The sequence below is a fragment of the Spermophilus citellus genome, assembly GCF_964194105.1.
Source record: "Spermophilus citellus genome assembly, chromosome: 5".
Taxonomy (NCBI): Eukaryota; Metazoa; Chordata; class Mammalia; order Rodentia; family Sciuridae; genus Spermophilus; species Spermophilus citellus.
Window position 1 is genome coordinate 83,079,138 of NC_138186.1, and position 15,644 is coordinate 83,094,781.

Here is a 15,644-nt window from a genome sequence, read left to right on the forward strand (position 1 = left end):
TAGTGTAAGAAATCAGTAAACAAATTACCTTAGGATACATGGTCATCACAAATATAATGAAATATCTTCTTTTCAATATTATGCTGCCAGTTTAAGTAAAAAGATATTGTACTTCACTAATATTCTCACACTTAATTGTAAAACATTATAAAATACTTTCTCAAACTAATAAAGTTGTATTTCATATGAATATTAAGAACTTATAACTTTGTAATCATCCAGGTTGTTGGAGGAAAAATGACTGACTTAGGACGTCTTGGTGCTTTCATCACCAAAGTAAAGAAGGGTAGCCTGGCAGATGTAGTTGGACACCTGAGAGCAGGTAAAGCTTCTTTTTTACATTCAAACATGCTATCAATGCATGGGTTGGTAGATTTCAATTTGGGATGACTTATTTACATATTACGTTTATACCACTAATTAATTTTAATGCATAAATAAAGCTTTTTTTTCCTAATAGAGACACGAATGTGATTTCCATAAGGAATTATACATAAGTAGCAATCTGTAGAGATTGAGTAGGAATATTTTTATTTATGTAAAACACAGAGATGCAAAATGCTGAAGTATTATTTTTGTAGATGACTTTATAGTGTTGTTACCAGACTTCAAGTCTAAAACAGTTTAGCTTTTTAAAACAAATTCCACCTCATTATTTACAGTAATTACTAAAACTTTTCACAGAATCCCCAAACAATTATTTAGGAACAGTGTTTTTCATAAAACATAGATATAGTCACATTTATGATGCATATTACATAATAAAACATTCTTAATTAAAATGAGACATATTGTACTCATGCAAAAGAATCACTACTTAGTATTCAGAAATATGTATTGCTCTGTAACTTTAACATGGCACAATAAAATCATTATAATATATTCAAATGAGCTATATATCCAGTAGCAACACTTTTTAAAATATATCAGAATACAACAATTACTAATAGGGCATTATGTAAAATTGTGGATGTGTAACCGACGTGATTCTGCAATCTGCATTTGGGGTAAAATTGGGGGTTCATAACCCACTTCAATCTAATGTATGAAATATGATATGTCAAGAGCTTTGTAATGTTGTGAACAACCAATAAAAAATTAAAAAAAAATATATATATTTTTGGTAAATTATTTTCTGTTCATTTTAGTTAAAATCACATTAACCTACTTCTTTGACTTCACTTCAGAGTTGATTATTAACAACCTATAATACGTAGAGAACATTTCCAGCCTGTATTTTCTATGTTGATAACTTCAGAAAAATATTCTAGGAGTCTTAAAGACTTCTTGATATGATTAAAGAAATCGGTTCAAAATCATTTCAAGTTTTATTTTTTTCTTTGATAGGGACCTTCTATATTAGGTATTATATAAGGAGAAAATCCAAGTTGAGTTTTTTTTCCGTTTACTATAAGACTTTGAAGATCTGTAGCAGTACGGTGTACCGGTGTACCATTGTTTCTGATCAAAGACTAGTCATTGATTCAATAAGAAAGTAAGTCAATTAGGGATGATTATCTTAGTAAACTGAATTGTTGTACAAAACTCAAAATATACTCCAAAAAAAGTATGAAAATCTGTGGTGGATAATATAACATAACTTTAACTACAGAAAACTGAATTTGTAGATCAGATTATAAGCATAATATCTTTTGATTTTGTACTTGTGTTTTAGTAGATGATTACATGGAAGAAGTCAATTCAGGAGTTGTTCTGTATAATATACCTCTTAGTGATTAATTTCATTTATTTAACACCCATGGGCTGAGAAGTTAAAAGCTCAATTAAGATAACTATAAAGCACATCAGTGTACATTTTACTTACAGCAGTTTATGTATTTGAAGCAACTAAAGTTTTTTAATAGACTTGATCATATAGTCTGACTTACATTTTAATATAGGATTGATTTTTCTTTTGTTTGCATATAAAAATTGCTGGCCTATAAAAAACTAAAACACTATTTTTTTTCCATTCATTTCACTTCTGGCATTTGGAATCTTGCTATAATCTTGCCAGAACTTTCTATAGCCCTGCTCTCCTTCAAGTTCATTCATGCACTTCATTGCTATTTGGCCTAACCATCTAAAACATAGAGGCACTGCTTATTAAGATTCTTCATGTCTCTTGGTCATTCTTTGTTCAAGTCAAAGCTTGGTGACTATCTCCTGCTAACACTTTCCACTCCCAGTTATGTCAGTCTTCCTGGCAAGCTGTTATTACCTATATATAAGATGTGATCAGTGCCTCTTGTCTACCTGATTTCTCTTTTGCTCTGCTGATGAAGTCTTTTGCATTCTTCAAAACTCATCTCAAGTTGTCATAATTGAAAAGAGTCCTGATACTCACTTGAAGCAATAATTTAATCATTACTTCTCTGGTGCCACCTTTCTCTATCTCTGTTTCTTGAATGAACTGCTATCTTTGCATAAGACAAATTTTATTAAAGTTACTTGCTTACATATTATTTCTCTACCACCAAATACAAAGACAGAGAAAGGGTCAATATTCTCTTTGTACCCTCACTGTCTATATCCCTGCCTGAAAAGATTATTCATATATAAGTAATGGTAAAAAAGGACTTTCTGATTTAGGAGTTGTTGATTTATAAATAAAAAATAATTACATGTATTAATTTAATTTGATATTAAAAGCTGTGCTTCCATGTTGCTGTCTATAAACAGGAGGATTTTATAATACAGTACTTTTGTAAAATATTGATTGCAACTCATTATTGGATAGCGTAATTAATTTAATTGTTTATATTCATTATTTTTTAAAAAAAACTGAAATACATAATATTTAAAAAAATTTAAAACATAATAGGAACTATCATGGTAAGTATTGTTTTGTAAACTACTTTCTAGCATGTAAATGTATGTGTATATACATATGCATACATGTATACATATTATTGTTATATATGTGTACTGAGTCATGATATAAATTTTCTTTCCTTGGTCAAAATAATTTGATAAAACTCCTGATATGCTATAATCTGTAATTATTTTTTTCCTTTTTAATTTTTTTTTTAAATAATGAAGTAGATTCATTGACTATTTGAAAAACTTTTTTTCTAGGTAACTGCTTAGAGAAAATTATTAGAAATTATTTAAATATTGTCAATAAGAATACTGTTTACCAAATCAAAGCAGCACATAATGTGCTTTTTCAACATTTACTTTCTACTTTCAAGTAACCTGAAAGAAAAAAAAATAGTTACTTTAAAAATAGTCCTAGTAAAACATGTTTTTTTGTTGTAAAAATATGACCTAACCAAAACTAAAGATTTCATGTTTAGTCCAAGTTTTAAAATTGGTAACAATATTGATTCCTTAGTTAAGCACATGGTTACTTAGCCCCTAATATGTTCTAGATACTGAGAACAACAAAATAAGCATCCAAACATTCAGATGCCTCCACATGCCACCAAGGCTGTGGTAGTTCAGCTGTGAAACCAGAGTTTTGAGATGAGACTAGACTCCCCTCTTCGCCAATTTCCTCTGGGTTCTTGTCTCACTAATTTTGAAGAATAAAATTTATGGACAATCATGGAAGGAAAAAGTAAACAGAGCAGAAAGGGAAGAGTAAACTGAGTAGGATTTATTTAAGTAAGAAGAGAGATAACTCCTGCCATGCTGGCGGGGGCCTGATAGCAGAAAAACTCATTTTGGTGTGGTTGAATGGGGCCCATTATCCTCACTGCTTGGTCATTTTGCTGTCTATTTAATCTTCATTCAACTGAGCCTTCTGTTGTCAATTGAAGGGGGCTAGAACTATCTGGGAACTAAAAATATGCTAAATGTTTATGAGAATAAATCTTTGTTTGCAAATGATTTATGGTGAAAACTCTACTCAAAGTAATAACTATTAGTCATTAACCTCTATTTTTTAATGCAGCATCATACTATATTTCTTAATGAATTTTGAACTATATAACAAACTAAGTAGTATTTTATATTTTTGATTTTTAAAAATATTTTTATATTTGTACTTTGACATTCACTATATATCATGTATATAATGTACATGTTTTGAGCATCTGGAATTGGGTTAACTGTCATGCAAGTTTTACATCTGCTTGCTTCGTAACTTTGCCATAGCTACCTGTGTTACCCTGTGGGTGTGAATTCAAATCCTTTCATGCATTTTTATTCTGTTGTGCATCTGGTGAAGACAATGAAGTGTGATTTATAACTGAAAAATTCATGCTAACAAATGTTAATTGCTATTTTTACCAAAATAAAAGATTTATGCAGTTTAATAAGAATCATACATAGAGTTGCTTACATTTATTATATGGAGGGCATGCTGCTAATTATTATTTTCTAATGTTTCCAAAATAGGCTGTGCTAAATCCATCCCATAGCATGAGATTATTTTTATATTATTTCTGGTATATCTCAAAAGATAAAGGCAGTTTTATATTGTACTGTTTTCAATGACCAGTAATATTTTGGGAGAAAAAAAAGGAAAACATGAAAACAATAAAGGTGTTCAAAAAAACCTTTAATTCACATTATATGCCAATCAATTTGCTTTTAAAAGCAGAGCCTAGGAAATTAAATTATTTGTATATGTTTTGCATTTCTTTGTTAAAAAAGAGAAAAGATAAGAAAAATAAAACAGAATATATAAGGTAAAAAAATACCCTTTTTTTTTAAATTCAAGGGGATGAAGTTCTAGAATGGAATGGTAAACCCCTGCCGGGAGCTACAAATGAAGAAGTTTACAACATTATTTTAGAATCAAAATCAGAACCTCAAGTTGAAATTATTGTTTCAAGGCCTATTGGGTAAGGCTAAAAAAACTTGCTTCTTAAGTTTAGTAAATTACATGTATTAGTAGGGTTTTAAAAAGAAATTTATACATTCATACAGTACATGTTAACATGGATAGTTTTTTCATCAATTATGGGCATACATTTTAGATTTTTAAAATTTCTCAATTTTTAAAAACTGGACTACTGAATATTTTTACTACATTTTAGAAGCTCCATAATCTAACAATTGTAATATCAAAAAGTATCAATATATATTTTTCAAAATTGAAATAAAAAGTGATTTATTTTTAGTAGCAGAACTTATTTTCAGAAATTCTAATTTAAGGAGTAGTATTTTCTTTAAAAGGAATTAGTAGCAAACTCATCTTATGATATTTAAAATATTAATGATTTTATATGTCTTCATGAGATTTTTGCTATTCTACAAAGAACAAAATATTTTTTCTATATCTTTACCAATTGGGTAGTTCCCAATTAAAATCAAGGAAATATTTTGATATTTGACTTATAATAATTAATCATAGTAATTGGTATCATTTTTAAAACCTTAATTTTAAACATAATTTAATTATCTATAACCAATAGAATACTTTCTATATCTATATATTTCCCCTATTGTTAGCTTTTTCTAGCAAAACTGCAAAGTCCAGAATAAATATTCATTTTGCAAGTCTATAATTTTTAAGAGGCATCTTGTACCATCTCATCATAGTTGGCTTAATGTTTGAATGTATTCTTGGAAATAATTCTTTTTTTCCTATTCTCCAAGATATTATAGAGCCATTAATTCAGACTTTTTATGTTGGAAGACTGCTAACCTTAATTTTTGTTGTCCTCATGAATATATGTCAATGCAAAACATACAAGAAAATATAATAATCCTAATTTCAAAGGATTGAAAATGTATAATCATATACCAAAAAACATCAATATATATAAAACTCTAAAATAAAGGCAAACTTATAACCAGTTTTAAGTCATTAGTAGACATTGAAGACCTTTGCAAAAGTACAGTTCCATGTAGATGTTTAAAATAACTCTATGATTTATGATAGTTTTACATGACATATGTTCTATTGCTGAGGTAAAAATGAGACTGGAAAAGAGGTAAGTAAATTGGAAAATGAATCAGAAGTTATATAAAAATAAAATTTAAAATCAAGCTCTGCACACATTTTCAAATACTTTTAAATATATATATATATATATATATATATATATATATATATATATATATATAGTGGTTTAAAAGTAATAAGCAAAAATATCATTGATTATGGTGATTTAAGAAGCCAACAGACAATTAAAGTAGACTGGAATAACATTTTTATTTTTCTATGAAAACTACTTAAAACAACGATCATCTACATAGCCAAACTCTAAACTATTATGGATTATGAAATCAAAAAAATATAGAATACAAAGATTATATTTGAAAAAGAATCAAAGCTGGCATCAACGTTCCAGTGATTGTATTATTGGAATAATTCTAGAGATATTTTAACAATGGGGTTTAATGTAGTTCTGTTCAGCAACTATAATTAAATTCAAAATGCAAATATTTATTCATAATTTATTTACATAATGATTTCAGGAATGATTGGCACAATTTATGAGACATTAGCCATCTTGAGGTATTGACCATTTGGGAGTCCACCAAATATAATACCCTTAAACGTTGATGCTTATAACTGATATTTAAATTCCTTTACCACATAACTTGAGAGTACAACTGATTATGAAGACCTGTATAAACATCATGGGAATATTTATGTGTGAAAATGTTACTAAAGTATTTAGCATTAAATAAATTTTGATTCAAAATCACTTTAACTTTTTAATAATTTCTTCCCTGTCCTTCTTTCAATGATGAATAAAATTCAAAGTCTATAACTTGCTTTAGGGTTCTAAATTCCAGTTTTGTAATTGGCTATGAGGCTGCTTTTCAAAGAAATCATACTATTTAAAAATTATTGTTTGTGAATTTTTTATAATTTACCTTTATGTACTTAAATGAATTTTGAATAAACAGGATAAATAGTTGGTTTATTGTATTTTAGGTATTTTAAATTAGTCTCTTAGTTACAAATTCATATAAATAATTTATTTTATTTAAACTTATATAAAACTATACAAAAGAGATAAATTTCCCAAGATACACAGCACAGAGTATAATTTGTAAAATTTCAAAAGAAAATTTGTAAAAGTTGTAGGTGATTATGCACATTACTTATAAAAATATGAAAATAAGAGGGCAGAAAAACAATCAAACAGTGAAAACTGTTTTTATTTTCCTTGCCCCCTAAAAAGGTAAGGAAAATCAAAGCACAAATTAGGTCACAAGGTAAGTAATTCGAAATTCTTAAATATTATGCTGTTAATTCTGTTGATATTGGCTAACTCCAGTCTACTTTAATATGTCATGTTAATACTTCCTGTAGTGTTAATCTTCTTAAATTAATATTAAAATATCTTTGTAAAAGGAGAGGTAAAGTAGTATTATACAGTATAATAGCAAACAAGGTGGTCCAGGGTTCTTAAGGTCACAGTGGATAATGGCTTAAGCTAAGCCTATCTTACATATTTCTTCAGAGTAATTTGTGAGTGTGACAGGAATGGGTGTTCTTACAGTCATTTTCTAGTCATACAGCAAATAGCTATATATTTAGCTAACTTCAGTTTGGAGATAGGAATCTCCATGAATATTATATATGTGCATATGCATTAGATATTCATATATATATATATATATATATATATATATATATATATATAATTTTTTGGCTTTTCTGTTGCAAGCTTGAGCCATCTTTAATTTCCAAAGCGATTCATCCTTTTCATTTTATTAACTTTGCCCATGATATCCACCATATCATTTGATTTTATTAAGAGATATTCCCATCCCTTTCATTCAGTAAACTCTTTCAGATGTGTTCGTAAAGCATACTACTGATTTGTAAAATTTGTGTCATTTTGATTTTCTATAATGGAAGTAGAATGTTATCTTTGACATTTTTTATTTCCAAAACCTGCTGTTTTGGTAGTAAAAATATTGTGGTGATTTTATCCACAATATTAGTCTAATTGTTGTCATGTTAAAGTGTTTTGCTGTTAAATATCTAAAAACTTATTTTATTGGAGTTTTTTTGTGTGTGTGGTGTTTGACATCCATGTACATCAGTAGTTATCTAAATAGTAAGTTCCCTCCATTTCTACATTTCTAAAGATGCAAAAGGATTTTTTTCTGCATCATAGAAATAAAATGGGCTGTGATTGCCTCAGCCAGAGTAGTTCACCTAATGGGATTTTTACAATACCCTCTTTCTTTTAGTGACATTCCCCGGATTCCTGAGAGTTCCCATCCTCCACTGGAGTCCAGTGAGTATGAGATTTCTGTGTTGTTATAAAGTTTACAACTAAATCAAAGAGTTAAGACTTATCCTTTTTGTCAGTTATTTAACATAAAACAATTGCTGTTACCAGACTAAGGTTGTCCTCACTTGGACATGCCACATGCCAATCATTGGAAGCCCAAAGAAGTTTCCTTTAAGATTTTTCTTTTCTTTTTTTTTTTTTGATTTTTCTTTTGTGGCTATATAAAGTTCTTTACTACAGGCCTCTTCTCATCAAAACAGTCATAATCTCCCAGAGCTCAATTATTAAACCTCTAATAGTTCTGTTTTCTGTAGATAAAAAATTTGTTCTGATACCGAATTATTCTGTTTGATTGGTTAGCAGCTCAGTCTTATGAGCAGCCTCATAAATAGACATACCAACAAATAATAATATCTACAACAAAATAGTCTCAGGTATAATAATGGAAGCCAGTGGGCAGAGAGAAAATTCACTGTGGGGCTAGAGGACTGAAAAAAATATCTATGTGGAAATTGAAGTCATTCAGGAGGAGTTAAGATGATATTGTGTATAATAGAGACAAATATTAAAATTTTATTCATAATGTAGAATGACCCAAACATTTATTTTGCCATGGATTGGCATTAAATTAATACTTGGGCTCAATGCTCCAGGTGCTATTATTATCTTATATGAATGTAAAATAATTTGATTTAGGGAAAAAACAGGATCTTAGTGGAAATTCTTTCACAAATGCAAGCAAGCCATCTCAGTTGACAGCAACAGCACTCTTCCTCAAGCTCCTTTCCTCTCTTCACCCCCCACATCCAGTCCATCAGGAAACCCCGAGGGCTCTGCCTTTATAGTACACACCAAGCCCTCTTCTCTACCACCTTCCCTACCATTCAAACTCCATCATCATTCATCTGGACAATTATGTGGTATCCAACTGGTCTCCCTGCTTCTGTCCTTGTCCCCTGAAATCTACTAGCAACACAGAAACCACAGTGAACTTGGGACAGCTTCCCATCTCACTTTGTAAAAATTGAAGTCCTACGGGGTACAGTGAACTAGTAGGCCTGTAATCCCTGTGACTCAGAAAACTGAGGAGGTCTAGCATGTTTGAAGCAACATAGTGAGACCTGTCTCAAAATTTCATTTAGAGACAGGGTTTTGAAAAGTTGCTTAGCAGACTTGCTAAGTTTCTGAATCTGGCTTTGAACCTGAGATCCTCCTGCCTTAGCCTCCCAAGCCACTGAGATTATAGGCATGCACCACCATGCTCAATTTCTTGGCTTGTTTTTTTTTTATCCTTTTTTATTTTTAATTTTAATTTATTATATATGACAACAGAATGCATTACAATTCATATTACAAATATAGAGCACAATTTTTCATATCTCTGGTTGTATACAAAGTAGTCACATCCTTCGTGTCTTCATACATGTACTTAGAATAATAATGACCATCACATTCCACCGTCTTTCCTACCTCTATGTCCCTTCCCTTCCCCTCCCTCCCCTTTTCTCCATTCACACTTAGAGCACTAGTATCTAGAATATATAAAGAACTCAAAAATCTTAACACCAAAAAAAAATAATAATAACCCAATAAATAAATGGGCCAAGGAACTGAACAGACACTTCTCAGAAGAAGATATAGAATCAATCACCAAATCTATGAAAAAATGTTCAACATCTCTAGCAATTAGAGAAATGCAGATAAAACTACTCTAAGATTTCATCTCACTCCAGTCAGAATGGCAGCTATTAAGAATACAAACAACAATAAATTTTGGCAACAATGTGGGGAAAAGGCACACTCATACATTGCTGGTGGGACTGCAAATTAGTGCATTCAATCTGGAAAGCAGTATGGAGAATCCTTGGAAAACCTGGAATGGAACCACCATTTGACCCAGCTATCCCACTCCTTGGTGTATACCCAAAGGAATTAAAAATAGTATATTACAGGGACACAGCCATATCAATGTTTATAGGAGCACAATTCACAATAGCTAAACTGTGAAACCAACCCAGATGCCCTTCAGTAGATGAATGGATAAAGAAAATGTGGTATATATACAAAATGGAATATTATTCAGCATTAAGAAAAATAAAATAATGGCATTTGCAAGTAAGTGGCTGGAGCTGGAGAATAATGCTAAGTGAAATTAGCCAATCCCCCCGAAACAAATGCTGAATGATTTCTCTGATTTAAGAATGCTGATTCATAATATGCTATGGGCAGGGGGTGAAGGGATGGGAGGATTAAATGAGACTAGGATATAAAAAGGCATGCCATCATGTTATCATACCTGCAGGTTTGGCTTTGAGATATAGACCAATATAGATGGGAAATGGGACTAACTAGTTGCATAATTATGGTATGGATAAGATTTAAAAAATTAACAGATTCTTATATAAGAAACAAACTGATTTTAGAAGCAACAGTGTTCCTGTTCTGAGTCTTGATAAAAATTATCTCAAAAGAGATCTGATAAAAGCAACATAGTAACAAAGATTATTTTACAGATTTGTTTCTTATAAGTTTCCTTTAGAGTCTAGGAGATGATGGCATGTGGCTTAATTTAGAGGTAATTAGTGAGTATGGAAAAAAAAGTATGTCAATGACATACCTCAGGCAATATCCACAAATAGTTTTTCTCCATGAAACAATTGCTAAGTTTGAATGGCTGTGTGTTCAAGGTGATACTAGTGGGGTAATTGCACTCTGTTAGCATCCTACCCTTACCCATGTTGTCAGGGATATACACTATGAGAAAAGAGAACCAGCCTCCTTTATTTGAAGGTAAAGGAAGTCATTTGTCGTGAATTAATGAGAAAGTGCATTCACAGAGGCTAAAGAGATTCATAGTAAGATTAAAAGTAACAAAGATAAATTTTAAAACAATGATGTAATATAAAATTAGATGTGATTCATAAATTATATTCCATATGTATACATTTTAATTTTCTAAGATACCTTATAAAAATGATCCATTTGCCACCATAATGAACACAACAGGCACCATATTCCTTATTACTAATGCATGAGCCTATGCCTATATTTGGATTTATAAGAGATTATGCAGTACAGTACCCTGCAGAAATATAGCAGATCAATAACTTTTAAGTTGAAACAAATAAATGCAACATTTTGCTAAATCATTCAAAATATCTTCAAAACAGGAGCTTAACCAAAGAAAACAAAATGACTTTCCATAACTGTCCCTTTGAAAGTAGGCTCTGTTATTAATGCTGGTAATTATTGTTTTATACAAATAACAGGTACATTAAATATTTTATTTTACAAAAAGAATTATTCCTTGGACTTAAACACACTTAAATGTTACTTAATTTTTTTCTCATTTTAGGTTCAAGCTCCTTTGAATCTCAAAAGATGGAAAGGCCTTCCATTTCTGTTATTTCTCCAACAAGTCCTGGAGCCCTGAAAGATGCCCCACAAGTCTTACCAGGGCAACTTTCTGTACGTATATGTTGTACATACAAAGATACTTAGCATTTGTCACTCTTTGAGTGTGTCTTAACAAAAATGCCTGGCTTTCCTTGAAACCTACAATAAAAATGTAGTCATATGACACTGTAATCACTTTGTTAATTTTTAAGCATTCCTTCAGCTATTTCTTTAATTCATGTATTTATATGGAAATATTTATTAAATGTCCACAATATACCATATCCTTAAATGTTACATAATAAATGGAAAAATAAGTAAAATATTCATTATTTTGGCATGCCATATTAATGTTTCTAAGACAATAATTATTTATATATAATTTTCTTAGAAAGTCATGTTTAATGTGCTTAACCCTTTCTGAGTCTAGAGCCTGAGAAACTTAAATTTAAAATAATCTTTGTAATTTTCTAAGGCATTTGGTGAAATGATAGCACTGCAGGCACTCTAAAGAAATTGCCATTTCCCTCACTTGTGTCTCCATGTGATCTGGGGAAAGCCAGGATTAGGACACCATGGTTAACTATTATGAAGAGCTACATCTGTGTAGATTGATTCAGAATATGGGACATATGACTAAATAACTAAAAAGAAAACCTAGCTTCAAATTATTCTACAATTAATTGATTTTTTGCTCTTTTGGTAATGTGTTTATTTCTGTTTCTCTCTTTGCTATTCTTAGTTTTAATTAGTCAAAGACAAATGTAAGCTCACTTATTTTCAAAGGCTTTCTTGGTTTTCATTCCTACTTTTAGTATATTTAATATCTTAGTATAGTCCCTTATATTTATTTTATCTGCCTTAAAACCTTTTTTTTCCTAGTTTGTTTGTGTATACTCTTCACCTATACTTTTAAAAGAGTGAAAATCTATTGGGGTTTTATGAAAAATGTCTCCCTAGTATTTACTGAGAACTGGAGGGTTGGATTCATACAGATCTGGATTCTTAATCTGCCCCTCACTATGAAAAAAAACACTCCCATATTAAAATAGCTTATTTTGTTATCATGACTATTAAATATGCTCCAACATGTGATCATCAGCCATGTACATTTATATTTCTTATTCAACCATAAAATCCAAAGGATCTTCTAGATTAAAGAAATAAAAAGAACTCTATGGTTAATTTAATGTGTCATTACTGCTGCCAGCACAAATCTCTCCTGACAGCTGAAGTTTGGTTCTAAGGGTTTTGACAACAGAATGTCAGTGTGCTGTTTCCCATTTTTCTTAGTTTAACTATCAAGAAATTTTAGTTAGCAGAAATACCGTCTGTCCCTCATGTGGTTTGAAGATATCATTTATGCACTGAGTCCTCCTTTGTTTCTTTTCCCCTTCTCTTATGAATTAGCCTGTAAGTAAGTTAATCATAAAACTTAAATGAGAAAAATGACAGGAAACACTTAGTAGCTTCCTAATGTCTTTTAGTCTCTTATATCTGAATACTGAAACTTCTTTCATCAACCCATGGCACTAAAAAGTGCATTTAGCTGATCTATGATCGAGTCACTGGTAACCACCAAACTTTTGGGTTAACCATTTAAAAAACAAGGATAATGATTTCAATATTGTCCTCTTCCCCAAATTGTGGCATAAGATATAGTACTGCAGGCCTGTCAGCTGTAAGTTAGGTTCAAAATGCTTCAAGAGAAAAGTTGAATTCTAAATGATTACACTTTCCAGTTGGTGTTCTTTTCAGAAATAATACCTGAAATTTTATTATAGTACAATTTAAATGTTTTCTTTAAATATAATTTTAATAATATTTAATGTAAAAATTATAATACTTCATGCTTTTTTTTTTTCAAATAATTCCTTTCTGCATTGCTCTTAGGTGAAGCTGTGGTATGATAAAGTGGGACACCAGCTGATTGTAAATGTTCTGCAAGCAACGGATCTACCCTCTAGAGTAGATGGCCGTCCCAGGAATCCTTATGTAAAAATGTATTTTCTTCCAGATAGAAGGTAGTGAATAATTTTAGAAAAAATGCTAAAATATGTACTAACAGAAGAGATAGAATATTTTCTTCTGAAGTATATTTTCTAAATGTAACAGATTATTTTTTCAGAGGGAGCAAACTTCATTATATATGAAAAAAAAAAGTCCCTCAAGCTTTTTGTTTACTTGAAAATAATCTGGCAATTTTTAAACATGTCCATTACCTTGTTTATCCATGTCTTTGATAGCAGCACATCATTTAGAATATACCTTTGTGTGTTTGTGACTATAATCATAGCTACTGCTTACATTGAAGTTGAAATTAGAATTATATCTAACTCTATAGTGTTTTCAGACTTTTATTTTATATGCTAAAAGTAGTAAAAATACCAATGGCAATATTACATGTAATTACAGTAGGTGGCAGCATATACTTGTTTTGCTTGCTCATTTACAAAACATCCTTATTTTTCAGTGATAAAAGTAAAAGGAGGACCAAAACAGTAAAGAAAGTACTAGAACCAAAATGGAATCAAACTTTTGTCTATTCACATGTACATCGTAGAGATTTTAGAGAGCGAATGTTAGAAATAACTGTGTGGGATCAACCAAGAGTACAAGAAGAAGAAAGTGAATTTCTTGGAGAGGTGATGTATATTGTACAGATTCAAGTCAAATGCTCAATGAGGTTTTTTTTTTTTTTAAATACATGTTAATTATGATTACTGATATATTTTGTTTTGGTAAAGGTGCTTAAATTAATTTGAGAACCACCCTTTCAGATCCTCATAGAATTGGAGACAGCACTTTTAGATGATGAACCACATTGGTATAAACTTCAGACACACGATGAATCTTCACTACCTCTGCCTCAGCCATCACCTTTCATGCCAAGGCGACACATTCATGGAGAAAGCTCTAGCAAGAAGCTTCAAAGTAGGTCAAGATCTTTTTAGTTACCAGAAAATAATCAAGTTGTAATGATCTAATTGGAGATTAGCATGGAAGATACTTTTAAGGGTTTTATTACAGATTAAACTATTGGAAAATTGATCATCTATATAAAGAGTCTGGACAAAACTCTTTTCTGCATTTTCACAATAAAATAACATATATATCATAGCAGAGGAATTCCAGAGCTAAGAGCTAAAATACTATGAGTTATAATTCTTATGCAAGACTCTTTGAGTTGCTAATTGTTTAAATGATAGAGTAATTTCCATCATTATTAATGGGATGCTACATGTCAGGTCTTAATAACTTTATAGTTCATGGATATTTTTAGTCTTATATTAATAAGAAATATGCTTTTTAAACATAAGGTTTAAAAAGTAAGTTTATTGTTATTCATTTGGTGGTCAGGAAAATTTATTTTGCTGTAGTATCTAGTAATTTTTGAGTTATAAATAAATTTTTTATTTAACAACCGGAATTAGAAACCTCATTTTGGTAATCTGGAACCAAATATTTTAGGTGTGATTGAATATTTCATGTTAGTCCTTTCTTTCAATAATTTCCCCAAAATTAATGTTTAATGCAGTATAATGGCAAATTCTAGAAACCAAACATAAATATTTTAAAAAGACCCTGATATCCTTTCAATAATATGAGCTCCACAGAGCTCCATCCAAGGGAGGTTCTTTGAACCTTTTCCACTCAGCCCCATCTTTCCTGAACTGCCCAGGAAGGTGATTGGCTGTGTGGAAAACAGTGCATATACATTGCTATTGACTTTTAGTGTAGAATTTTAATTAAAGAGTAATTTGAAAGGTCAAAATCTTATCTTACAAGGTCCCTTTGCTTTTATGTCTTCAGTATGATGCTATAGTGAGGAAATTCTTAGAAAATATCCTTAGAAAACAAACATTAATTTCATAAAATATCAGCTCAAGTGTTTATACTATTCTTGTTCAAAAGTATTGAGTAGCAATGTATTTAGTATAAAAAATTGACCTTGTCCTTTACATTTCATAAACCAATCAGACACAGAGGTATCTGTTTGCCTTACTGTTGTGCAGGATCTCAGCGAATCAGTGATAGTGACATCTCAGATTATGAGGTTGATGATGGTATTGGAGTAGTTCCTCCAGGTGC

The 15,644-nt window shown here is 30.5% G+C and overlaps 1 protein-coding gene across 40 annotated transcripts in view; it reads left to right on the plus strand.

The window, feature by feature from the left end:
- Window positions 1-15,644, plus strand: part of RIMS1 (regulating synaptic membrane exocytosis 1) — a gene marked incomplete at both ends in the record, with an annotated part of 215,022 nt that overhangs the window by 46,844 nt on the left and 152,534 nt on the right. For all 40 annotated transcript variants that reach the window (XM_081294576.1, XM_081294598.1, XM_081294597.1 and 37 more), the window contains 8 exons: window positions 223-322; window positions 4,670-4,793; window positions 8,113-8,159; window positions 11,512-11,624; window positions 13,446-13,576; window positions 14,026-14,197; window positions 14,333-14,486; window positions 15,569-15,640. In XM_081294576.1, the coding sequence (XP_081150702.1) occupies window positions 223-322; window positions 4,670-4,793; window positions 8,113-8,159; window positions 11,512-11,624; window positions 13,446-13,576; window positions 14,026-14,197; window positions 14,333-14,486; window positions 15,569-15,640 (913 nt within the window). The remainder of the gene's footprint in view (window positions 1-222; window positions 323-4,669; window positions 4,794-8,112; window positions 8,160-11,511; window positions 11,625-13,445; window positions 13,577-14,025; window positions 14,198-14,332; window positions 14,487-15,568; window positions 15,641-15,644) is intronic.